The sequence below is a fragment of the Juglans regia genome, chromosome 7 (genome assembly GCF_001411555.2).
Source record: "Juglans regia cultivar Chandler chromosome 7, Walnut 2.0, whole genome shotgun sequence".
Classification (NCBI taxonomy): domain Eukaryota; kingdom Viridiplantae; phylum Streptophyta; class Magnoliopsida; order Fagales; family Juglandaceae; genus Juglans; species Juglans regia.
In genome coordinates this window covers 40,262,228-40,287,482 of record NC_049907.1, presented here as the reverse complement: position 1 = coordinate 40,287,482, position 25,255 = coordinate 40,262,228, and the positions used below count along the sequence as shown (strand labels likewise).

Sequence of the window (25,255 nt, the reverse complement as noted above, 5' to 3'; positions counted from 1 at the left end):
CACCACACAGCTAGGCGACAAAGATTACTACTTTCCCTTTCAGCTCCACCCTTCCCAAGGGCATAACCCAAACTATCCCAAGACATTTGAAAATTCTAACCAAAGTGCTCTGGCAATGAATTAATTAGAAATATGAAAACGACAACGTCATAATTGTGGCTCAAAACTATCAAGAATCAATGGAATCAATTTGCTTTACCTCGCTCATCCTCGGGGGGCTTTAGCCTAAAGGAATCCACTGTCTTAGAGTCTATTATGCAGTGGGAACATCGGCCAGTAACCAAAAGACGCAAAAAATCATGCAGGCAATCATGTTTTCTAACTTGTTAAACTGATGAGAATCAATAAAAGTTGAAACACTATTTTTGAACATCTTCACTGAAAGGGGATGGCAAAATCAGACTTACATACAACATAAAGAGGTAGTAATCGACCTCTATCGAGAGCATATAACAAAATGGCTTGGTTTCCCTCAAGAAAATTTGGCTCTCAAACTATCTGTTCAGTTTTGTTTTGCTGATCTGGTATGCAAAGAAATAAAAGTCATCATAAAGAAGATAAACTTGATGTTCTGTTTTGCTGATCTAGTATGCAAAGAAGATAAACTGGTATACATGTGTTCTATTTTGCAAAGAAGAACAACAAAAACATTTTATTCCTGATCTGGTATGCATGTGCTCTAGATTTGGCTGTGCTCACATGAGAGATTAAAAGACATCAAAACCAAAACTATCACGACTAAAGCCTCAAGATTAAAAGACTAGCCATAACTCAATGAATTAATTTTATTACAAAAAGAAAAAAAAATATTCGTACAGCTTAGGGGCTTCTAAAATTCATCAAATAAAAAAAAAAACATATGTAGATGCCAGCAACAAAATTCAAACCTACTAAAAATACTAAGAAGGACACTATAACATAAATTTATTTACAAGCAACAAGCCAAAACTAAGTCCACAGTCCACAAACCATATATATATATATATATATATATATATATATATAGAGAGAGAGAGAGAGAGAGAGAGAGAGAGAGACCAAATCAAACCAGACCATATATTCATTAATGGCTTTCAAGACACAAACCATATATATATACAGACCAAATCAGTATCATTTTATATGCAAGTCCACTTGGACTTTATTCATATGTTTATTAATGACTTTATTCACATGCAAGTCCACGAGTTTGGTACTGGAGTTCCATTATCCTTTACTTGCATTCTAAAACATCTTTTTACAAAATGTTGACCCAAGATAATGAATTATTATAAATAGAATACCTTTCACGCAAAACTCCCACCATTAGCTGAGGTATTTAGTAAAATTGTTCAAACAGGGGAGGCTCTAGTGGTGCTTTCACTAGTGGCTGGAACAATGGAACCATATCAATGAATGAAGCTAGTGGAAGTAGGGGAAACAATTAGGGATCAACAGATGCTTCTGGTGGGCACCAGTGGGGCAAATTGACCATAACCACGGAAATTAAAGAAACTAATCAGCAAGGGGAACTGTATGGGCACTACGGAAATTGAAGAAACTAATCAACAAATTGACCATAACCAATATGAGAAATACGAGTAATAAACCAACTTTAATTTCTGGTGTATCGGTACTACTTTCTGGTGTACACGGGAAGGTTCTAAATGAACTATATAGAAGGTTCTGGTTTACCAGTCCCCAAAGACACGAACTTTTGCACCAATAATCACAACCCATAAACCCAATATCTCAAAAATCAATCAAAATTCACACCAATATGAGCATGAATGCAGACATGGGTCAACTGAAATTGCACAAACAAACATACAAATGGTTAGGTTAGGATACTTGGAGATAGATGAGAAATATGAGAAAGAAAGAAAGAGAAAGTGAATCGAAGACAAACGGAGAGAGAGAGAGAGAGAGAGAGAGAGAGAGAGAGAGAGAGAGAGAGAGAGAGAGAGAAGCATACAAATACCGAATCGCTGGAGTTGTAGGATGGGTTAAAGAAGACGCAGGTACTGATGGGAGCTTTCGGGAAATTGTATGGAAAGAACGAGGGAAACATTCGGGATGAAGAAAGGGAAAAGAACGAGGGAAAAAGAAAAGGAGGTAGATGAAATAATAAAATATATTTATCCAGTATGAACAGTAACTCGTCAACTTTGGAGAGCATCTAAGAATTAATGTAGATGAAGTCTTAAATTCTAGACAATTGGCTAGTCCAATGTAAAGACTTTTTCTCACATCTAGCTAAAGTTTGAACTTGCATTGGCATTTGGTTAGTCCATTGCCAATGCTCTTACAAGTCTAAAATAATAGTGAAAATACTTGTCCCTCACATTCTTTCCATGCCTATTTTAACCCTCGATTATATTGTCAAACTTGATGTTCTAATCCTCTAATATTTAACCTGGTGCCACGCCTATTTCCCCCTAGGCATATATGTTCGCGCGGATTGTATTGATTATCATACTTCAAAAGGTCCAATCCAAGTCTAAAATATAAATTTCAACAATGCAATTAGAGACCTAACAATAATTCTGAACTCTCCACATAATGTAATAACCTCATACAATTAGCAAATAAATTCTTAAACCATCATATTACTAAAAACCTTTCCGTTGTGCACTTTGACAACTTGCCAAAATGTCTAAACCTAGTTGTCTAATCCATTAACGTACCTACCAAGATGACTCTTGCCATACTTTGATAGCGAAAAGACTTCTTGTCTCCCAAGTTCATGCACCCTCATTTATACTCTTAAATTCTCTATTCCTTTCTCAACTACAATTAATAATCTTAAATTTGAAAAGAATCATTTCTTAAAACCTATTGAAACTATAACCTCAAATCCGAATAATAATCGATTGTCCAAACATTTGCAAAGTCTATAATCTTTAAATCTGAATATAATTATAGCTTAAAGTCTGCAAAATCTAGGGCATGAAATTTCATCCAATTCATTATTAAAGTCTGGAGGATCTAAAATCTCAAGTCTTAAAAACATATTGTTCTCCAAAAATCTGTAAAACGTAAAAGTTAAACCTCAAAAGGAATTATTTATTAAAATCCACATAATCCATATCTTAAACCTTAAATATCAATATAATTATTTCTTGAAATCAGTAGAATTCTAAACATCATATCTAAAAATTATTTTCTAAAGTCCACTGAAATCCAAAACCTCATATTATAACCTGCAGAACCTCAAACCTAGCTTCCGATCAAGATTATGTACACTTTCAAAATCTAAAACTTAAAAATTATTTCCTATAGTCCACATAGTAAGCCTACCTAATCTAAAACCCCAAATGTCATGAAAAATCATTTCTTAAAACCCAGAAAGTCTAAAAGCTCAAATCTGATCAAAATCATTTTAAAAAATGCAGCATCTCTAAACCTCATATTTCCAAAATCTCAATACTTAAAGTCTACAAAATCTCAAACCTTAAATATCAGTATAATCATCTATTAGTCCTCAAATTTCTACACCTTAAATCTGAAATTACTTCTTTAACCCACAAATATCCAAAACCTCATATATTATAAAAATCATTTCTTAAAATTTACCAACTCTAAAACCTTAGATTTCGTAAGCCACCTTCCATGAGTCTGAAAATGCGGACACCTTAAATATCATCAAAATCATATCTTGGAGCCTACATAATTCTAAAAGCTTAGACCTCATCAAAATCATTTTTAAGATATTCAAAATCTCAAAACCTTGGATTTCCAAAAACCTAATTCATAAAGTTTGCAGAATCTCAAACATGACTCTGATACCAATTATAACGCCCCGGTCCCTGATAGGTCTAAGAGTTACTTCTTCTCACTAAAAATTATATTAGTATAAATATAAACTCAAATTTCTTAAGTACACATATAACTTACTGTTTCAAACCAACTCTCCAACACAATTAATCTAAAAACACCATAAAGTCTTAGTATAAATGTCAACTCCTCATATACCACGTTAACAAAACATGACAAATTTACCAAATAACATTCTTCAATAATCATGGCATCTTTTTATGTTTAATCCATTATACTTAAATAATCTCCCTCATACTCCCTAATCTTGATCCTCAACTGAAACATTCAAATCATCTGAAAAATATTGTAGAGATAAGTGGTAAGTTATCAACAACTCAGTAAGCAGAGAACATATACTAGTATATAAACATAAGCATTTACAGAATTTAGAATGCATAACAAAATATTTACTTTCAGAATGTAGAATCTGAACATTTGCTTTCAAAATGCATAATCAAATCATGTTCTCAAAATATCATATCGAAACTTTTAGAAACATTCTTATTAAAAAAAAATCCTTTAGCATATTATAATCTGAGAGATTATTTTCATATCATATCAGAGCATCATATCGGGACAGAGACCATGCTTAACCTCTGTGGTAACGTTATAAACCATCATTATACCCGTGTCGGGACTTTATGCCACTATTATATCTGTGGCAAGGCCGTAAACCACTATTATACCCGTGGCAGGGCCGTATATCACTATTATACCCGTGACAAGGCCATAACGGAACAGAACATAATCAGAAAGTCATGCCAAAGGTTTCAGATGCCACTATCAAAACAGAGTACTGAACAGATTTAGATAATTTCACATATTCAAAAATAGATTCAGAATATATTCGCATCACATGCACAAATTTTCATAAATTTCATATTCGCTCTTTTTGCATAGTTCAGAAGTAGGAATATTTTTCTCTTTCATATAGATTTCATGAGTAATGCAAAACAAATAACTGAATTTGTTTCAAATTTCTTTTCATAACAAAACATACATATTTTCTAAAAGAAAATATCTATTTACAACCGGCCAGGGGAACCGCGGGGGCACCGCGTCCCACGTGGCCAGTTGACTTTTCTTTACATTTTATCTGTTGCATTTAAAGCTTCCGATTGAATTAAAAACCTGTCTTCACATTGTTTTAGACGTTTTTCTCTCGTCTTTTCATCTCTTCGCTATTAAAACTATCTTTTTTCCTTGCATCATCTACGTCTGCGTCTGCATCTGCATCTGGAATAGATCTCTACAAGAATAAAGTCAAGTTGAAGTATAGAAAAAATATTATAATTTGAGAGAACTATAAAAATAGTATCTGGACTGCAAATATTTTTTTCTTCTTTAAAACCAACTTAACCAGCTTTTTCCTTCCCCTTCATATTCTTTTCCTAAACAACCAAAACAGATATTTGGAAGTATAAACATTTTCTTTACTTTTTGTTCTGATTTTTATTTTTTATGAAGGGATTTATGGAGATCAGGATATGTTATATGAAATGGTGGTGAAATAGTGGGTGACCATGGGATTTGTGTGTGCAGCAATTTCTGAAGTTTGAGAGTGGGTATACTGTGTAGACGGTGTTTGACGGAAGATGAACCTTACTTTGATGAGGTGTTGCCTAGTGGAGAGCAACAATTTTTTTGTTTCGTAAACAACAACAATCAGTTGTTCAGCTTGCAAAAGATAGCATATTTTAGAGAGAGAGAGAGAGAGAGAGAGGGGTTGCAGTTGCAAACAACAACCACCGGTTCAAGCTACCCACGACAACCACTTTCAGCAGCTTCGACTACCCACGACGACGACCACTGGTGCAGATTCGACTGCTCGCGATCGGCTACCCACGACAATGAACACCAGTGCAAACCCACGACAACGACGACACTTGATTTTCGATTTCCTTGTTTTGTATTTTCCTCTGTTATTTTTGTCTTTTTCTTTTTTCTTCTCTTATTTTTTTAATAATAAAATATTAGGCGGTTCCTCAACGGTTACTCGCGTCGGTTGTACGTAGAAGAACTGTTTCTAAAATCAATCTCAGTTTATTTCTTTTATGCAAAATATCGTATAAGAACCCCGCTTATCTCGATCTTTTAACTTCTCTAAATTTTTCCACGACTGTATCAGACGAATATCAATTCTACCTATAAAATAGACACGTAACTTACTTAAATTTCTAATTAAACACACATTTTGATATTTAAGCCTGCACTACTAAAGTAACTTATCTTTCCGAAATTTCTAATATTCTCATAACCATAAATATCATCGATTCTCAAATTAATTGATATTCACTTAATTCTCTAACTATTAAACTCTAATATATTTCAGTAAAATAAAGTATATGGCTAACATAAGTACTCAATTACAACTAAGCCCATGTAAAATACATCTTTAGCTTAATATTCTCTTAATATGATTATAACAAAATATATTAAAGTAAAAGGCAAAATTTCATTTAATAAAATTAGACTTAATCTATTTTTAAAAGGGTTCAAAATAAAGTTTCATACTTACTATTTACTTCTTACATTCATTTGTAAAAATATTAATACTAAATAATATAATTTAAATCCTTATTTATTTTCTTTATAAGTTCTTATATTTAAAACAAAGCCCTCAGGGCCTCACAAAATAAGTGTAATATATAAACAAAATTAGACCCAATATACAACCTACCTAATGACAGGGTGTTTAGGTAATAAAATGCATGAGCTCTTAGGGAAGGCTGAAATTTATAAACAAATTTATGGAATTACAACCACCCCAGACGAGAGACCATACTCACCGAGAGATATGGAGAGGCGCGACAGGGTATTGAGCTGGGCAGAGGTCGAAAGGGGGTCAACGCGACGGCACGACACTGAGAAAGGGAGAGAAAAAGTGATGAGAGGGAGAGAAAACATGGTGAGAGAAAGAGAGAGAGAGAAGGAGAGGAGCCCATGGGGCAGGACCGATATGCGGTTACTGGATCGGCACGGGGTGACTGGGGCTTTTCTTGGTGTTTCACGCTTGTTCTGTTGTGGGCTTCAAGCCTAAACTAACTGGGCAACAGCAGAGGAGTTTGCTTTGTTTCGTTGGTGTAAAAATAAAGGTGCTTTTCGTGGTTTTCCGTCGATTGTTCCTATGGTGGTTCACGATGGAATTGACGTGGAGGATCATGCGGTTGGAATGGGAGCATGGTGGTGCAAGGTAGTGGCGGGGTGGAACTGCCTTGCACGGTAAGGAAGAGAAAACGTGCCCTATTTTATGTGCTTCAAACAAGGGACGTGGAACCTTGATGGGTGGTTGGCACATGGCAGCTGGGTTGTTTTCACTGTGGTTCAAGGTTAGCTATGGCGGTTAGACGTGAGGCTTCGTGGTGCACTTTTCTTGCGGTGCCATGGAGTGCTTGGTTGTCTCATGGTAAAGCAGTTTTTCTTGAGAAAGGGGTGGTGGCACACGATGGAGCTTCTTCTTCTTGATCCCATGCGACAGTGGCTGAGTAGCTGGGTGTGTTGGGGTGCTGCAGTAATGGATGATGGCTTTTTTTTTTTTTTTTTAACAGTGGCAGGAGGAAGAGTTGATGGTGTCCTTGCTGTCACTAGGAGGGAGATTTGGTGGCTATGAGAGAAGAAAAGATTATAGGGTAGGATAACTTTGTTGTGTGCGTGAGTTTGGTGCTACCTGGATGTGGAGATGTGGGGAAGTGAACGTGTAGCCGCCCTAGCATGGGGGAGTTTCTACATACATGAGGGTATGCATGTATTTATATAGATAACTGAAACCCTAGAGAAGGAGAAAAACAAAATGTAGAAACGTGTATGAGAGATTGAGTAGTCATGTTGGGCTTTTAGAATAAAATCTTGGGCCACTAAAAAAAAAAGGCACACTTGGTTTATAAATTATTAAATGAACTTTAACCTAATTATAAGTTCAATAAAAATTTATATTTCATCGTAATAATATTTTGAACTCGAGACCTATTCAAAATTATTTGACAAATCTCAAACGGCATCCCATAAATATTAAACAAAAAATAAATTTATACAATGCGTCTTGACTTGAACTTGGTACGGAGTCCAGGTGTTACAAATAATTTAGAAAAAAAAAAGCTTATCTGCACAGATAACGGCATAAACACCATGCTAATCAGCTTTAACATTAACGCGCGGAAACTGGGCAGATTTGGGAACGGGATAAGATACAAAATTCTCGTATCATCTCATATCATTTCATTATTACATATTTTTTAAATTTTTATACAAAATATAATAAATAATTCAACTTTTTTAAGTCTCAATTTATATTTTTTAAATTTTAAAACAATAATAATATTAAAATATAATATTTTAAACTCTCAAATAAAACATAAAATTTTCATCTCACTTCTCATACCTACTCTGGTAGAAAAGAAAACAAAACAAAAAAACAAGAAAAAAAATGAGAGTGAGGGAGAGACCCGCAGTGTAGTGCAAAATATATATGTTTGGCTCTCCGATTTCTGAATGGGCACTTTTGAAGATACACACAAAATGATCAACGATTGAGAGTCGGAACGCGCGCACGAGAATTTGTGGAAGAGAGAGAGAGTGAGAGTAGAGAGGCTTACCTACGATGTCAGTGTGGACGATGGTGGTTGGATTTGGGTTTGAAATTCTGAGGGAGACGAGGTGAGGTAAGGTGCTCTTGTGGAGCGTGGGTTTGAAAGTTTGCTCTTGTGCACCGGTGTGGAAATGACAAGAAATTCTTTTCAATCTTCACTCCGCTTGAGATTACCTCATCTCGTCTCTCCTAGAATTTCAAACTCAAATCCGCCCACATGCATCATCCACACCGGCCTCGTAGGCAAGTCATTTTGCAAATCCGGTCACCACCGTCCACACCAGCGCCATAGGGAGTTCTCTCTCTCTCTCTCTTTGAAGAAGGCTTCTATGAATTCCAATCTCAGTCCTCCTCCCTCTCCCTCCTATGATCCGACCTCGAGTAATTGGACTCACGAGAACAAACTCAGCCCCATGTGATTTGTTTGGAAACATTTTCTATTTTAAAATTTTCATCTAATCATATCTCATTCCTAAACATAACTCGATCATAAATATTTTTATATTAATTATTTTAACTTTTTTAAACTAATAATTACAAAATTTCTAAACTTTTTTTTTTAAATTTCAAATCTTTAAACAAACATAATATTAAAAATTTATATTTTAACAATATTTTAATTTTATAATATTTTTATTCAACTTGTTCTCTCTCATTTTTTAAAATCTCAAAAAATATTAATTCAAACTATTTCACTATTATTCACAAACTATCTCCCTACTATTTATAGGCTCTTTTTGTAAATAATAATAAGATAATTTGTAAATAATAAGATAGTTTGAATTGAATATTTTAAAAATTTTAAAAAATAAGAAAAAAAATTGAATAAAAAATATTATAAAATTAAAATATTAATTATAATAATATATTATTATATAATATTATTTTTATTTAAAAATTTAAAAAATTTAAAAAAATTAAAATTATTTTTTATTTAATAATTTGAAAAAATTTTAATGATTAATTTAAAATTTTGTATTTAAATTAGATCTGAAAATAAGATTTTATTGTAGGCTCCAAACTAGCTTTGATTGATCTTGCCCATTTTTACAATTTCAATTCAGTGCCTTGCGTTAAAAAATAAAAATAAAAAATAAAAGAAAATTGATGTTACGTTGTGCAAACTGTTGTATAAATTGATATATTATTTCTAAAACTAAAGACTTCAGCGCAGAAGAACTCGGTTCAATAATTACTTCATGGAAAATATTATTTTCAAAGAAATTTTTTATCGAAAATTTTTACTGTATTTTTTTTAAAAAATTTTTACTTAATAATTAAGGAATTATTTTTAAATAAATTTATAATTTTTTTATATTTTTTAAAATATTAAAAAAAGCAAAAAAAAAAAACATTTCATTAAGGTTTATAATTTGGCATATATATTCAAATGAGAATGAAAATAATAAAACAGGTTTATAATTTGATTTCAAGATGGACCCCACTTGAAGCTAGCAGTACAGACTTGGTTAGAATATAGACAAAAAAAATGAATTATTAGATTCGATTACAGGTTTCCGCTTGATGTACAGTGTAGCCATAGATGTACTCGTTATCTCGGTTTCCATGGTTGGTAGTAGGCCACGCAATTTGCATAAAAAAACACGAGCATCATCTGTCGGCTTCCTGCACCTAATCAATTAAAGAGCTTGATCTGCAAGACTGCAACGTCACAAAAAAACCAGGCTGCGTCAAATATATGTACACACAAATATGAAAATTAGTTTCGAACTTTATTCTTATTGACTTGTTTAATATTTAGCACAACATGGGCAGCGGCTCGGAAGCATCAATGGCGTACAAGCTGGATGAGGAGATCATGAATCAAGTTGCTGCTATCCGTGTTACCGGTGATGGAAATTTTATTGACGCCGAGTCCCTTTCCGTTGTGGTTGAAGACATCCTTAAGCACACCGCCCCTATTGTTGGTAGTTTTCTGCCGGTACACTACCGTCCTGCTTATTCGATCCATGAATCTGGCTATATTGTTTGATTCATTTGGATCTCTCTTAGATTTCTTGAAACTTATCAGCATGCCAGAGCTGTAGGTGAGTACATTCTTTTTTACTTACGGCTAGCTTACTGCGCGCAGGGTACCCAAGCACCTCTGATAAACGTTGAGGACATTACCCCAAGTGCCAGTTTCAGTTCCCCCTTCTGTATACTTAAGCAGATTTCCTGCAAGGTCAGCGTTTGGCTTTTCTTTTAAAGTTACAATTTCCGTCGTAATGCTTTGTATCATTGTAGACAACCAAAATTAACCAAAGGTGCATGGTTGATTCATATATGGAACCCACCAGATACATATAAATTAATAATATTACCACTTTATCATGTTAGTTAGTTCTTATTTAATTTTTTTTTTTCTGCTGCAACTTTTTTTTTTTGAAACCAAAGAAACCTCGTGTATTCATTCATTATACTGTAAACCTGAACAATTTAAATCCTTACATACTTGTAAAAAAATAAAATCAGGACATTCATCTATCCATATCTTATCAAACTCTAAATTTAAAGCATGTTTTGCAAGTAAGTGAGCTACTTCATTTCCTTTTCGTCCTATAAACTGCACTATCCAAGCACTGCGACCTTCCATGATTGTTTTTATATCCTCTATAATGTGGCCTCTGCATGACAAATCTTCCTCCCTGCTATTAACATCTTTGACCACTGATTGAGCATCTCCTTCGAAAGTGACTCTGTTAAATCCCAGATCACAGCATAATTCCACTGCAAACCATAAGGCAACAGTTTCTGCAACATCAGAATTTGTTGCAGGCAATCTCCTTCTACAAGCACATACCACAACCTCCCCTTTCTCGTTTCTTATAACCACTCCCAGCCCCATAAATTTACTATTGAGAGCAGCATCCCAGTTTACTTTAAAGCCTCCTTGATCAGGTTTTTTCCATAGCACATGACTTCCTCTACTGCTCCCACTAGTTTCAAGCTGTCTTGGTTCCTCTACTGGAGTTATAATCTTTATTTGAGCTTCTTTGAAATCATCCAACATTGTCTTTGCCTTTCTCAATAAAGACTCAGGTCCATTGAAGATGTTTTCAAAAATAAACGAGTTCCTTCTTTGCCACAATGATCTCATCACCACTGCTACTATCTCTAGCTCTTCTACCTCAAGCTTTTGCATTGCCTTGTCCCAGAAAACTAAGAAACAATCTTCCTCAACTGTCCATTTTTGAATAGCTCGAACAGAACCAGCCCATACATCTCTGTCTGCTGCAACTTTTCTGGTGCGAGGACAGTCATGATCTAATAATGACTGATTATTTTACCATAATGTTCATGCTAATAGTGAATGATTAAAACGATCTCTAATCTTACAAACATATTACAGTAGCTATTTAATTAATCTTACTAATGTTTTAAATTACCTTTGTTATCATAACTTTAAGCTTTATTTAATTCCATCTCCTTTTGTTTTCTTTAAGTTGGTGATTATGGGCTAGTTTGGGTAGTAATACTCCACTATTATTTATTATTTTTTACTATTATTCATAGAATATCTGAGATCACCTCACTGCTCAAATACAACATGTATATATATATATAACCTCTATGAATGTAATGGGCGTGCTTAATTTCTATCATTCATAAAAGGAAAAGAGAGAGAGAGAGAGAGAGAGACCCACTCTCCCACTTTCTAACTTTCTCAGTAATCATTTTAAAGGAAAGAGTTTGGCTAACTTACTGATACAAATTCATTGGATATTCAGTTTGAAATATTAACTTATTAAATGACCACTTAAATCTTCTTGGATCAAAAGTTATTGTTGTCTAAAATCTTATCCTGGATGGAAAATCCTTTTTATGCATACCAAATGTACATTTCAAATATCCACACCAAATATGCACTCTAAATATACACACTAAATATGCACACCAGTATATTTTAATTTTTTAAATGTTTAAAGATGTTTAAATAATGTTTTAAAGAAAAAAAAAATGCAATTGTACTTATATGCATATTTGGAATGCACATTTAGTGTATACCCTAGTATTGTCTATTACTTATGAGTAATACTATACACCACACTCACATCCTACTTTCATCCAATTAAGTAAGATGTGACACATTTATCATCATAGGATGATAAAAAACATCCAATAAATGATCATTCAATGGTGATAAATGTGTCACATCTTCTTATTAGGATGGTAGTATGGTGTATAGAATTTTCCTTATATTTTGGCCCAAACTTTTATTTAAAGCCTTTTTTTCTTACACTAATTTACTAAAATGGCTTACTAATTAGAAGACTAGCATAATTTATTCAAATATAATATATATTTGCCTTGAATATCATTGATTAAAGAGCAAATAAATATGTAATTAATTATAGATGGATTGCAACGCTCCGGGTGAGGTAAATGCACACGAAACGACACTGTCAATACTTCGCATGTTATCAGACTACTCATGGGATGCAAGGGCTGTGATGACACTAGCGGCATTTGCTTTTGGCTTTGGAGAATTCTGGTTCCTTGTGCAGTTGCAATCCTCCGACGAACTAGCCAAATCAGTAGCATCCCTGAAGCAAATACCAGTCTTAGTAGGGCGCAAACAGTTTCAGAAACACCAGCAAGCATTTACTGAACTTATCAATCTGATCAAGGGAACAATGGAAGTGATTAGGTGCATTTTTGAGTTGGAGAAGCTTCCTAACTATGGTAGAGAGAATGTACCAGCACTGTCAAAAGCCTTGGACCATATCCCCATTCATGTTTATTGGGTCATCAGAACTGTTGTGGGTTGTTCGACTCAGATGACTCGCATCACTGGTGATGATCAGTAAGTTCTCATTGTCGATCCATTGCAATATTCCCTCTTCAAAATCTTAACTCGAAGTTATTTTTGTGTAAGAATATGGGTTTTAGGAAAAATGAAATATTCGGACAATTTCTCTACTTGTGCTATCGATCCTTGTGCGGGCAATGCTAACACAATACTACTCTTCTATCCATGGTTCCAATGTTGTTGGATCTCTCTGAACGGAGAGTGCTGTGCAGTTTCTAATCAATGAGTACAGAATTAGAACTAATAAAGGTTCATTTGAAGTTATATATGTACCTGATATATAATCCCATATATAGCAGTACTATTAAATGACCATGGATGCCCTGATTTCAGGCAGCAAGCAGTAGACGACCTATCCAGCTTGGCTTACAATCTTGATCACATCCTCAACAATCTTAAGATGCAATTAAATACTTGCAAACAACAAATAGGTTAGCAACTCACTCTTAAGAAAAGCATAATTGCCCGAGTTCTAAAAAGAATGCAGTCCTCTTCTCTTGCATCTTATATCTTGTTTAATTAATGCTTGTAGAGGCTACTGAGACTGAGGCTTATCAGATACTCGAGAATCAATTTCAAACGCACCCCACAATCACGGAGGTGATCAAAGCGCTGTGTTATGGCAAGAGTAATATGCAGCTGCTCATTGACGGTTCTACTGAGGTTTGCTCTGTTTACCCATCACTTTGTATTGTTCTAACTATTACGAAGACACTGTTATTTCTTATTGCTTTATTTCTTTAATAGATCATGTCCCTTAGGGTGCCTCATTTACTAATGCTAGTAGGCCAGTACTGTTTATAGCCAATGCTTTTGGAAATTTAGTAGTATTTTCTGCATAAGATCATGATTAACTAAGAAGCACTAGGCAGTAATTACCTCAAAGAATAATACTTATAATTGATCAGATCCTCTACAGTTCTTAACCAAAACCACAATTATTTTATGAGTTGTGACATTTAATCCAGAATAAATTAGTCGAATAAAGAACCAATGGTAGCTGCCCTGTATCCCAATGCAGAAATAAAAACTACCCTGCATAAGATCAATTCATGCATGTCCATCCAAAACTAGACATGATATTACCATTTATAATTAGCTATAGCTTAGCTGATATACAAATCAACCAATCTGAGAGAATAATTAACTTGAATGAGAGCTACGTATCTCATCAGTTAGAACTTGAATCCGGTGCTAACGTCAGAATTATATCGCACAAATTACAGGTTAACTTCGATATACTGAAGCATAAGTACGTGCTATTGCTTTTTTCGGGCCCAGACGTTTCCGAGAATGATCTTTTGACACTGAAACAACTCCATCAAGAGATAGGAAATCGTGGTAAGATTGTGTGGATCCCAATTGTGGGCAAGGCGACCCCCGACATTGAAATGAAGTTTAGAAGCCGCGGCTCTGAGGTGCCATTGTACATTGTGCACAAATTTTCACCTATTCCGGGCATCAAGTTCATCAAGGAAAAGTGGCACTTCAGGCACGAGGCACTTCTTGTGGTGATTAACGCAAAAGTGAGGGTAGAACAATGTATTTTACTGGGGCAAATAAAGGACATAAACTCCTTCCCTTGCTTCCGGAAGAAAAAGATGGATGTTCTTGTCGATGGCATTTCTAGATGTGCCTGTCATTGTCTCTGTGTGCACGTACCTACCTCTAAATGTTGTCAACGCCACTAGCGCAAAGACGAAGGAATATGTGCGAGGGGATAATGATGTGGGATAATGTGTGTTGCATTTATGCATACAAACGAGATGAGCTTGACCGTGGAAAGTGCACGGACATGATCGAAATTTGTTTCCCATGTTAATCATACAGCTGGGATTTGTATTACATGATCATGGTATGAATCTGTGTTGAAATAAAAAACTACTAACTAATGTGAATAAGCATGTATTATTGATATTTGCAGTAGAATATAAACTTGTTAGTTTTAAAATTTAAAATCCAAACATTCTCTAAAGCCACAAATGTGAAAAAAAAAATAGAAAATAAAAAAAAAAACATTCTACATTATGGTATGTACCGTTAAAATCTCTAAGTTCTATTTGAACAAGACTTGTTCGAACAGGTATTTTTTCATCTCGAAAGCTGATCAAACACATTCGAACACGTTATAATGTGTAAGAACGGTCTAACTCAATTTCGTTCTAAAAAATATTTTTTGATTTCATCCCAAAATTCTTTTGGGATGGGCTTTTTGGGATAAAATTGCAATAAAAACTTCTCATCTCATATAATATTTAGGGACGAAAAATTAGGGATCGTTTGTTTTTAGAGATGAGATGAGATGTCGTTTGTTTTCAGAGATGAGTTGAGATTAAAATTAAAAAGTTGAATAAAATATTATTAGAATATATTTTTTAATATTATTTTTGTTTTGAGATTTGAAAAAGTTGAATTGTTTATTTTATTTTGTCTAGGGATTTGAGAAAGTTGTAATGATGAGGGGAGATGAGATGAGATGCTTCCTGAAAACAAACGATGCCGTTTGAACACAAATTTTCATCTCAAAAAACCGAATTTCTTGCGGTGAAAGGGGTAATCTCACTTTTCATCCACAAAGTACCACCAATTCTTCACTAAGTTGCACCCTAAACTATTAAATAAATAATAATTTCAGCCCAAATGTCAATGTATATATATATATTGCATTACCAAAACTATACAAATGATAATTTTCAAAAAGGTTTTTTTTTTTTTTTTTAAGGCAAGATACTTCATTGAGTTATTATAAAAACCCCAAGCATATTACAAACTTTGTAATTATTTATTTCATTTATGAACAACTTTGTAACTATCCTTTGCTTTTATTGGAGGTATTAGTTTGTTTGGAAAAGCAAGCTAGCTAGCTAGGTAGCCTTCCAAAGCTCATTGGCAAGCAATCTGGGCAGAGACGCGTGCAGTAGTTAATTATGTTCCAATATTAATCCAATTGACAAGCAAACCAGAGAGAGAGAGATCTTGCAGATCATGAGAGGATAGAGGCATTCTTAGAGCATTTTTATTGGCTTGGTCAAAATTAAAAGATAGTTAAAATTTAAATAATTTGTATAAAAAATACTCTATATTAGATTGGATATTTTCAAAATAATTTAAATTTCTGTTACAGTGATTGGCCAAATATAAAGAATCACAATTGATTCACCAAATATAGAAAATGAATGGCTAATCCAATGTAAAGATTGAATTTAAATAGAATAGATAAATATAAAAAAGTGTGATATTGACTATATTTTAAAAATGTATTTAATTACTATTAAGAGTGGGGCTACTTTGCCGCCTCACTCTTACTATTGGGCGTACTGTCCAGTGTTTTTTTTTTATATTTTTGTAATACATTTCGATATTTTTTAAAAATAAAAAAAAAATACATCAATATATTTCAAATTATTTATTTAATTACTAAACAAAAAAAAATTGACCAGCAGTGAAATACGGTCACAGTAGCTTTTTCCTATTATTAATAATTGAACAAATGGGCTGACATCGAATTAAATTAATAGAAGTTACAGTTGCTTCTGTACGGGAAAAGTTAAAATTATTTCCCAATGATTTCTTTATTCCTCAAAAAGGAATGGGATTCTTTTCCATGCGCTATGATTGCTTTTTAGGATTAGCGAGAATAGTATTAATGTGTTTCACGTGAACTCGCCCTGCGTAATTCATACACGAAATGCAGAATGAAGAGTATAAATTGAGGCGTAGAAACTATCAATTAATCCAAGTGCAGAGACAATATCAACATTCATTACATATCAAAATGGCTGCCTCCAGTTCGTTTGAAGGTTCGGGATCATCTGGTAATACCAATCAGCCCAGGGAAAGAGAGAGCATCACTTGCATGGATCCGGAATTCTACGAAGCTGCAGCAAAAGGAAACATTGAGTTCTTTAAAGTTCATGGGACACATCTTAATGTCCAGCTAACACCAAACAAAAACACTGTTCTTCACATTTATATTACAGCCCTTGTTGCAGGAGCAGAGTCACCAACCAACTTTGTAGACGAAGTTCTCAAAATACATCCTTTACTTTTGTGGCAAGCCAATGCTAATGATGAAATTCCTTTGCACATTGCAGCAAGATACGGACATACTGCCGTAATTAAATTCCTTCTTGAACGAGCAAATTATCATATCTTATATCAAGACCTCGAGAGCGGGTTTAGATCGGCCAGAGAGATGCTGGGGATGACGAACAAAGAAAAAGACACGGCCTTGCACGAGGCAGTGCGCTACAATCATCTAGAGGCGGCTAAACTATTGATGGTAGAAGACCCAGAATTTTCATATTTTGATAATGCTGCTGGTGAGACTCCGCTTTACATGGCCGCCGAGAGAAAACTTCAGTCTATGGTGTCCGAAATTATAAACACCTGCAAATCTCCAGCTTATAATGGCCCCCTTGGTAGAACGGCTTTGCATGCTGCAGCATGTTGGGAGGAACCAGGTATTACTGCTTTTTTCAGCATTCTAGCCTCTATGGTTCAATCGGTTTATAGTAATGCTTAAATAGTAAAATATTATTAGGCTTATATTTTCGATTTTTTTATCATTTACCTCAGCTACTCTACTTCTTGTTTGTCTCTGGATCATCACTTGTTCCCAACACCTTTCGCAATTGAACTCATGGAATATACATTATAGGAAAATTGACACATTTTTATTTTCCTAAAGGCTGATAATTGACAATTTGGCAGTGTAATTAACGACGTTAATTATGAGTTTTCAAAAGAAAGTAGATCATCTAGATCAACCACATAATAACATTAACAATAACAAGTGACACGTACGGATTGAGATTTTATTCATGTTATGAATTTTGTTTTCTATCACGTAACAAGTACGTCCTTGATGCTAATTAGTTTCAATTATGAAATGATCATTTGATCTATGTGTTTTAGAAGTGATCAAACTAATTCAAAAAATCGGAGGTATAAGTAAAGAAGCAGACCAGAAAGGTTGGACTCCGCTTCACTTGGCTGCACACTACAATAAAAATGAGTCAACAAAGCTGTTGCTGGAATACTATAGAGATGTAGCATACATGAAAGACACGGAGGGTAGGACTGCTCTTCACATTGCAGCTCATCATGGCCATCATATGGTCATGGAAAAAATTATATCAAGCTGTCCGGATTGTTGTGAATTGGTTGACAACAGAGGCTGGAATGCACTCCACTTTGCTGCGGAGGGCCCCGTTCTAGATGATTTTAAAGGTTATCAGCATATAAAACTGATCATCGGAGCCATCCTGGACAATAGGTCTCTCGGGAATCTTTTGAATCAAAAGGACGCCGACGGGAATACACCTTTACATCATCTTCTCCGACGTTCTTCCTATTGGCTCGACACCAATGATCATCGGCTTACGAATGGCATAGACAATCTCTTCTTTGACCCTAGAGTCGATCAGATGGCCTTTAACAATGAAAACCTTCATGCTTGGGAAATCGCTTTAACCGCGGCAGACGTTTCAACCCGAAAGGTAACATATATATCTTTTTAATTTTCATACCCCAAAAATAAGAAATTATTATTTTTTCTTGGCAAAGGAACTTCATTAATAAAAGCAACTGTTTGATACATGAAAACTTCCTAACTAAACTTATCATACAGATCAACTTCATGGGTGGGGGAAGCGAGGTCTTTTCCACTGTGAGAGTCTAAGAAATATTGTGGGATTTTAATTAAAGGAATTTTTCTAAACTCAGTGTTGGAATGTACCCATTGTGCAATAGAATGCGTACATCAATTTTGGGATAGATGTATCTTGACTGCGCTCCAAGTTTCAAAGTCTTTTAGTAGAAACCGTGTATCTTTGTTATGCATTTTGTCTCCCAATTATTTGCTTTCTTTGGTTGATTGATGCATGAGATGGCATTTGAGGAGTCACCTTCAATGATGATTCTTTTTATCTGCTGTGAATATGCTTCTTGAACTCCTATGAAAGTTGTCATAGCCTGATCTCCTTAATTGATTGGGATTAGTGTTGCTTATGAATCTGTTTATCACAAATCTCATGGATCCATTATGTGATTTGCAAACTGCTGCTGATGTGCTGCCTTTTTTTCTAACTATTACATCAAATGTTGCTGAAAACATATCTTCTGGTGAAGGTGGGATCCATTTAAGGGTGATTTCAGCAATTTTCCACGTCCAAGCTTTGCAATGTTCTTTGTAGGTTTCTATGGTCCTTTTGACAAATTGCTCACTGGTTGGAGTTGTGATATTGTGGATTATCTTATTTCTAGTGGACCAAAGGTTGTCCATTGCTAGAACAGCAAATATCTGGAAGGGGTGAGATTCACTGGTCGACAGATTTAGGTTGCTTGTAGGGTTCAAAATCATATTCAGATAGGACAAAGTTTTTAATCTTTTGTGAAGGAAATACAATTGCTTCACAAAGACCTAGTTGGCAAAATGTCATTTAAGGTTTTCCAATGGAATAATTTTTTTAAACTATCTTGCATTTTTAAAGACCATAGTTTTTTCCAATTAAGGGAAGAAGGAGAGGCATTGTGACCATTGGATTGGAGAGTAATTGTAGCATAAGCATACTTAACAGAGAGTTTACCCGAAGAATGATGTATTTAGGGGTATCTGGTTGGTTATGGAAATGATACTAATTGAGGTGAATTTTTGGGATTTCAACAACTGATTCTTATGAGAAAAGAGCCTGGAAAACAAGAGTATTTCATCTCCTAGGTTCCTCCGATGTTAGTTCTGAAACTCTCAATTAGGGGTCTTGCAATGTATAAGAGGACTATGGCGTTGGGGTTGATGAAATTAATGTGGGAACCCAGGGGTTAAACCAAATTTTGGTATAAACTCTGTTGTTAATCTAGAAGTAGACACTATAAGCTATGAAATTTCTTTGTTTCATCATACCTTTTCAGAATCTGGAATCAATGGGTTTTGTTGTAGCAGAATGCCAATAGGAGTTGAGTTTTTCATGTATTTTTTAGACAATGCGCATTTACAGATGATGTTTTCTCCACTAATCAGATACCAACCTAATTTGCTCAGTAAGGCTTTGTTAAAGTTAGCCACTAATCTAATACCAAGACCACCTCTTGACTTGGGTGTGCAGATGGAGTTCCAGGATTATGGAGTGAAGTTATGAATTTTATTAGAATCAAAACCCTATCAGAATCTAATTAAGGCTTTGTCAGTCTTCCTGGAGATATTTTTTTGGATCCGAATGGTGGACATGCATAGTGCAGGAAGGTATGGCATAAGCAATTGATTTGATGAGTGTCGTTCTACCAACTTGTGATAAGAGTTTTGTTTTCCATACAGCTAATTTACTAAGGATGTTTTCTAAAATCTCCTTAAAGCGATGTTGAGTTGAGGAGCCAAAGTTGAGAGGAAGGCCAGGGTATATGATCTTAGGAGGTAAAATTTTGAGATTGAGGATTTCTCTTACTTCCTTAGTGATGGATTGTCTACTATTTCTACTAAATTGGATGGAGGATTTGATTGTGTAAATTTTTTGACTTGTCCAAGAGGAGTCCAGTTCAAGGAAGTCAGAGTAAGCTTGAGCATTTCGGACTAAAGATGAACCACAAAAGATGAGATCATTTGCAAAAAGTAAATGATAGAGAAATGGTCCATTTTTACTAATTCTAATACCCTTTACACTTCCTAGTTGTTCCTTTTTGCAAATGAGCATTGAAAGGACTTCACTCCCTAGGATGAAAAGAAAAGCAGATAGGGATCTACTTGCCTTAGTCCTTTTGATGGGTGAAATAAACCATGTGGTTTCTCGTTGGTCACTATCGAATAGGAGATTGTGGTGATGCATTCCTTAATCCAATTGATCCTAGTGTGATGAAAACCAAGGCTAGAAAGGATGGCAATCAAAAAGTCCCACTCCATGAAATCGAAAGCTTTCTCCATGTTTATCTTAATAGCCATAAGTCCTTATCTCCCCTTTTTATTTTTCAACACATGGAAGACTTCATGTGCTAAGATGATATTTTCTTGGATAACTTTTCTTGGGAGAAAGGTAGTTTGATAAGGAGAGATGAATTGGAGAGAATTTTTGCAATGATTTTATAACAAACATTTGAGAGACTAATTGGTCTAAATTGATAGAATGTGCTTGGGGAATCAGTTCTTGGAATTAGGACTATATGAGTGTGATTCATCTCTTTTAAAAGATAGCCAAAAATAAAAGAGCTTTTTATGGCAGCATTAACATCATCTTTCACTATGTCCTAGTATTGCTTATAAAAAAAAGCCTGTAAATCCACCAGTAGTAGGGGATTTTGAGGAGGGGATTTGTTTGATGGTGGAGAGTATTTCATCATCAAAAGGAATTTCATAGAGAAAGGTGTTGTCTGAGTCAGTTATCTTGTCACAAAACAAATTAGCTAAATCCTTAGGAATGGGAATGAAAAGAAGACTGAAAGATTGTTTTGAAATGGTCAAGAAACATTGATTGAATGTTCAGGATTGGAATCCCATTGATTTGAAAAGTTTTCCAGACAATTGATATTATTCATTCTTCTTTAGTTCTTTGCATGGTGGATGACATGAAAAAATTTTGTGTTCAAATTAGTGGTGGTAAGCCATTGGATTCTGGATTTTTGACGCCACAAGATTTCCTCTCTTTAATTGTTCATTAAGATAATCCCTAATAATATCCTCTTTATAAGAAGAATTACTAGAAGGAAATTGATATTGAAGTTGAGTTAGCTAAGTGGACAAACTTTTTATGCATATGTCCCCAAAAGAGTTAACATTCCATATTTTGAGTGCTTTTTTTCATTATTTTGAGTTTTTGAGTAAGAATAAAAGGTGGGGAACCATTGAATTGGAGATCCCAAGCACTTTTTTCCACTATATAATATTGGCAGTTAGGGGTGTAAAAAAAAAAGGACCAGACCAAACCGGTCCGGTTCGATCCGGAACCGGTTTCCGTAATGGCAAAACCGGCCGGAATCAGTTCGGTTCCGATTCTAGACTTTTTAGGCCCGGCCCGACGTGACCAGATCCGTTCTATCTAATATATATTTTAAATTATTTTTTTAATATTATATATAATTATATAAGTTAATTTAAAAATAAACTGAAATTGTAAAACTTTAAACTAAAATTGATAAATCCCATCAATTGAAAAAAAAATCCTAAATATCAAAAGATTTGAATTTATATACCAAATTTGTAAATAAGATCACTAAAATATTATTTACCAAAAAAGAAAGAAAATCACTCAAATATTATTAACAAATTTTTATGGCCTAATAAATTCTGAATATATTCTTTTTGATAAGTACATAATATATTAGTAAATTAATAAAACTAATATACATTAGTATATAATGTATATTAATTATAATTTACATTTTATGGCCTAATATTGATAGTCCAATACTATATTACTATTAGTAATATCCTTCAAGTCTATATATAAATTAGTATACTAAATAATTACATATGAAATAATGATATAGTTAATACTATTTTTAAAGCAGTTTTTTTTTTCTTTTAAGAAATAGATTTTTTTTTACAAATTTACATTTTATTAAAATCGAAAAACCGGACTGAACCAGACCGAAATCGGTAAAACCAGATGTACTGGTTTAAGGGGTAACCGGTGGGTATTAATCGATTTTTAAAAATGTAAAATCGGTACATACTGGTTCGATCCTAAATCTTGTCCAAAATTAGACCAGACCAGACCGGTTATACCCTTATTGGTAGTATTACAAGTTTTTAAGACCTGTGGACTACTACTAATTTCACAAACTCACATATTAATATGGTTAAATGTGACATTTAAAAATAAAAAGAGTTTTACATCTAACATATTATATCAAGTCCTATCAATTTGTACAATTATTTTTATAAAATGTCTTAATTGTAAAATACGCATTCTTTATCTGTTAAAAGATTGAAAAATAACATCTCTTTAGCTATTTACTAATTTGAAATGCTCATAATTCGGCACAATCAATATTCGTCAAGAGTTTGGATATATTCAAGAAAGTATCTTTTACACCAAATGGGCGAGTACCAGAAGTCGATGAAAAAATAGAAAAAGTTAAGAAGGAAGAGAAGAAGAAAGCGATAAAGAAGGAGGAGGAGGAGAAGAAGGATATTGTAGAGAAGACGAAGGAGGAGTATGATCAGTTGCAGGAGGACGGGAGAAAAGCAGCCGATAGTCATTTGGTAGTGGCTGCACTAATTACAACTGTGACATTTGCTGCAGGTATTACCATGCCTGGGGGTTTCGTTGGTGGAGGTGAAAAATCACAACCAGCTGGCTCTGCAATTTTGAGAACAAGTGCTGCTTTCAAGGCATTCATTATTACAGATGTCCTAGCCATGGTACTATCTACTTCTGCTGTATTTCTCCACATGTTCCTGGCACTTATACCTCGAAATATTAATCTCTATGATGCGCGCGTCTCTTTTCATCAACTAGCCTTTTATGTCCTTCTTTCATCCATGATACCAATGGTGCTGGCATTTATCACAGGCACGTATGCTGTCTTAGCACATTCCTTAGATGTTGCCATTCCCGCTTGTATCATTGGCTTATCCTTCTTCCCTATGGTCATTTTTATATTCAGACGATTCTTGATTATAGCCGACCTGGCCTTAAAGGACACGCATGATTCCTTGGATAATTTATCATGTATAACGAAGCTCTCAAAGAGTCAAAGTCTTAAACAATATATTTGATAAAGCCAATGGCCATCATGATTATAAGCATATTATATTAAAAGTAATTGTGGTATATGCATGGAGTACGTGCAGGTGCGTGTGCATGTCATGTGCTATATATATTATATATTACCAACTTCGTCTTCGTATAATAGGCTGACTAATTTGAGGCATGCATAATGACAAAAAAATAAAATAAAAATTGAGGCATGCATGGTTACTTTTGTCATTTGTGGGGGTTTGTGGAACGTTTCCATGGTGGCACATGTAGTACTATTTAAAACATTAAACAAGTAATTATAAAAACTGAGTTGAGTTCTTTTTTTTTTTTTTAAAGGTCCTGAGCATCCTAATTAAGTTTACGCAGATAATATATATATACACATATATACTAATTATAAGGTGCTACGTGCAAGGCACTTATAAACGTACACCCCGTAGTTATGCTAGCATTCACAGTTTAAACACATTTGAAACTCATGTAAATACACATCAATTATATTAATAGCGCGCGTTATAAATTTGATGTTAATATATAAACAATTCAATTCATAGGAAAATAAAACAAAGATTTAATTTTTAAAATTATATATCTTAACAAATGAATAAGCAGAAATCATTATGAAATCGAAAAAAATTATATAAACAAATTGTATATATGAGCGCATATCAATGCTATTTACACCTTAAATTGTGAAAATGGCCTTATAAATTAATCATTAAACTTTTGATTACTTGAACCATCTATTAAGCGTAATTAAATATTGGTCGTCATGATTAAGATTGAATCACGTATATATCGTATTCTTTTAATCAGCCTTAAAGGTTATATGTTATTATTTGAGAATATATAAAAATTTATATTATAATCTGATCAATTAATGCTAATTTTACTAGTTTAAATTATAAGATTAAGAAAGATCATGATAATTCAAGAATGTTAAAATATTTAATTTCTATTTCTTAAAGATTACGAACATATACAACGGAAACAACAAACGAACGTGGCAATGTTGAGGTAGTACTTTTGATTAATTAGTCCTCGATCGAAACTACCCAGCTTATAGATGACGATGTCGTCCACCCATTTTCTTAAATTTGTTCTTCTCCTAATTTTGTTTAAATGTATCAATTATATTGATCTATACAAATTAATTAAGACGCGGGCTAGCTTGTTTGAAATTCATGAACATATTTTTTTTTTTAATATTAATCCGTTTATAAACAATATTTTGACGTACAGTTATTTTTTTTCATCCGTGTACGAAAATCTTGTTACAATTTGCACTTGACATGTATTTTTTATGGACTAGCATAGATCTTATATTGGTCTTGAGTTCATAATGGGATGGGCCGGTTAAAAATATTA

The 25,255-nt window shown here is 34.0% G+C and overlaps 2 protein-coding genes across 3 annotated transcripts; both read left to right on the top strand.

Annotated features, from left to right (window-relative positions):
* Nucleotides 1-9,954: 9,954 nt before the first annotated feature.
* Nucleotides 9,955-15,147, top strand: LOC108985531 (protein SIEVE ELEMENT OCCLUSION B-like). Of its 2 annotated transcripts, none has more exons than XM_018957875.2 (6): nucleotides 9,955-10,311; nucleotides 10,476-10,568; nucleotides 12,742-13,190; nucleotides 13,530-13,627; nucleotides 13,729-13,859; nucleotides 14,423-15,111. In XM_018957875.2, exons 1-6 carry the CDS (start codon nucleotides 10,237-10,239, stop codon nucleotides 14,885-14,887), a joined length of 1,311 nt encoding a protein of 436 aa, XP_018813420.1. In that variant the 5' UTR covers nucleotides 9,955-10,236; the 3' UTR covers nucleotides 14,888-15,111. The 2 variants fall into 2 exon arrangements, with proteins under 2 accessions (XP_018813420.1, XP_018813418.1); XM_018957873.2 differs by having other exon boundaries at nucleotides 10,040-10,325; nucleotides 14,423-15,147.
* A 1,808-nt stretch (nucleotides 15,148-16,955) lies between these two features.
* Nucleotides 16,956-23,540, top strand: LOC108985517 (death-associated protein kinase 1-like). The gene is made up of 3 exons (XM_018957847.2): nucleotides 16,956-17,659; nucleotides 18,114-18,697; nucleotides 23,429-23,540. Exons 1-3 carry the CDS (start codon nucleotides 16,972-16,974, stop codon nucleotides 23,495-23,497), a joined length of 1,341 nt encoding a protein of 446 aa, XP_018813392.1. The 5' UTR covers nucleotides 16,956-16,971; the 3' UTR covers nucleotides 23,498-23,540.
* Nucleotides 23,541-25,255: the final 1,715 nt, after the last annotated feature.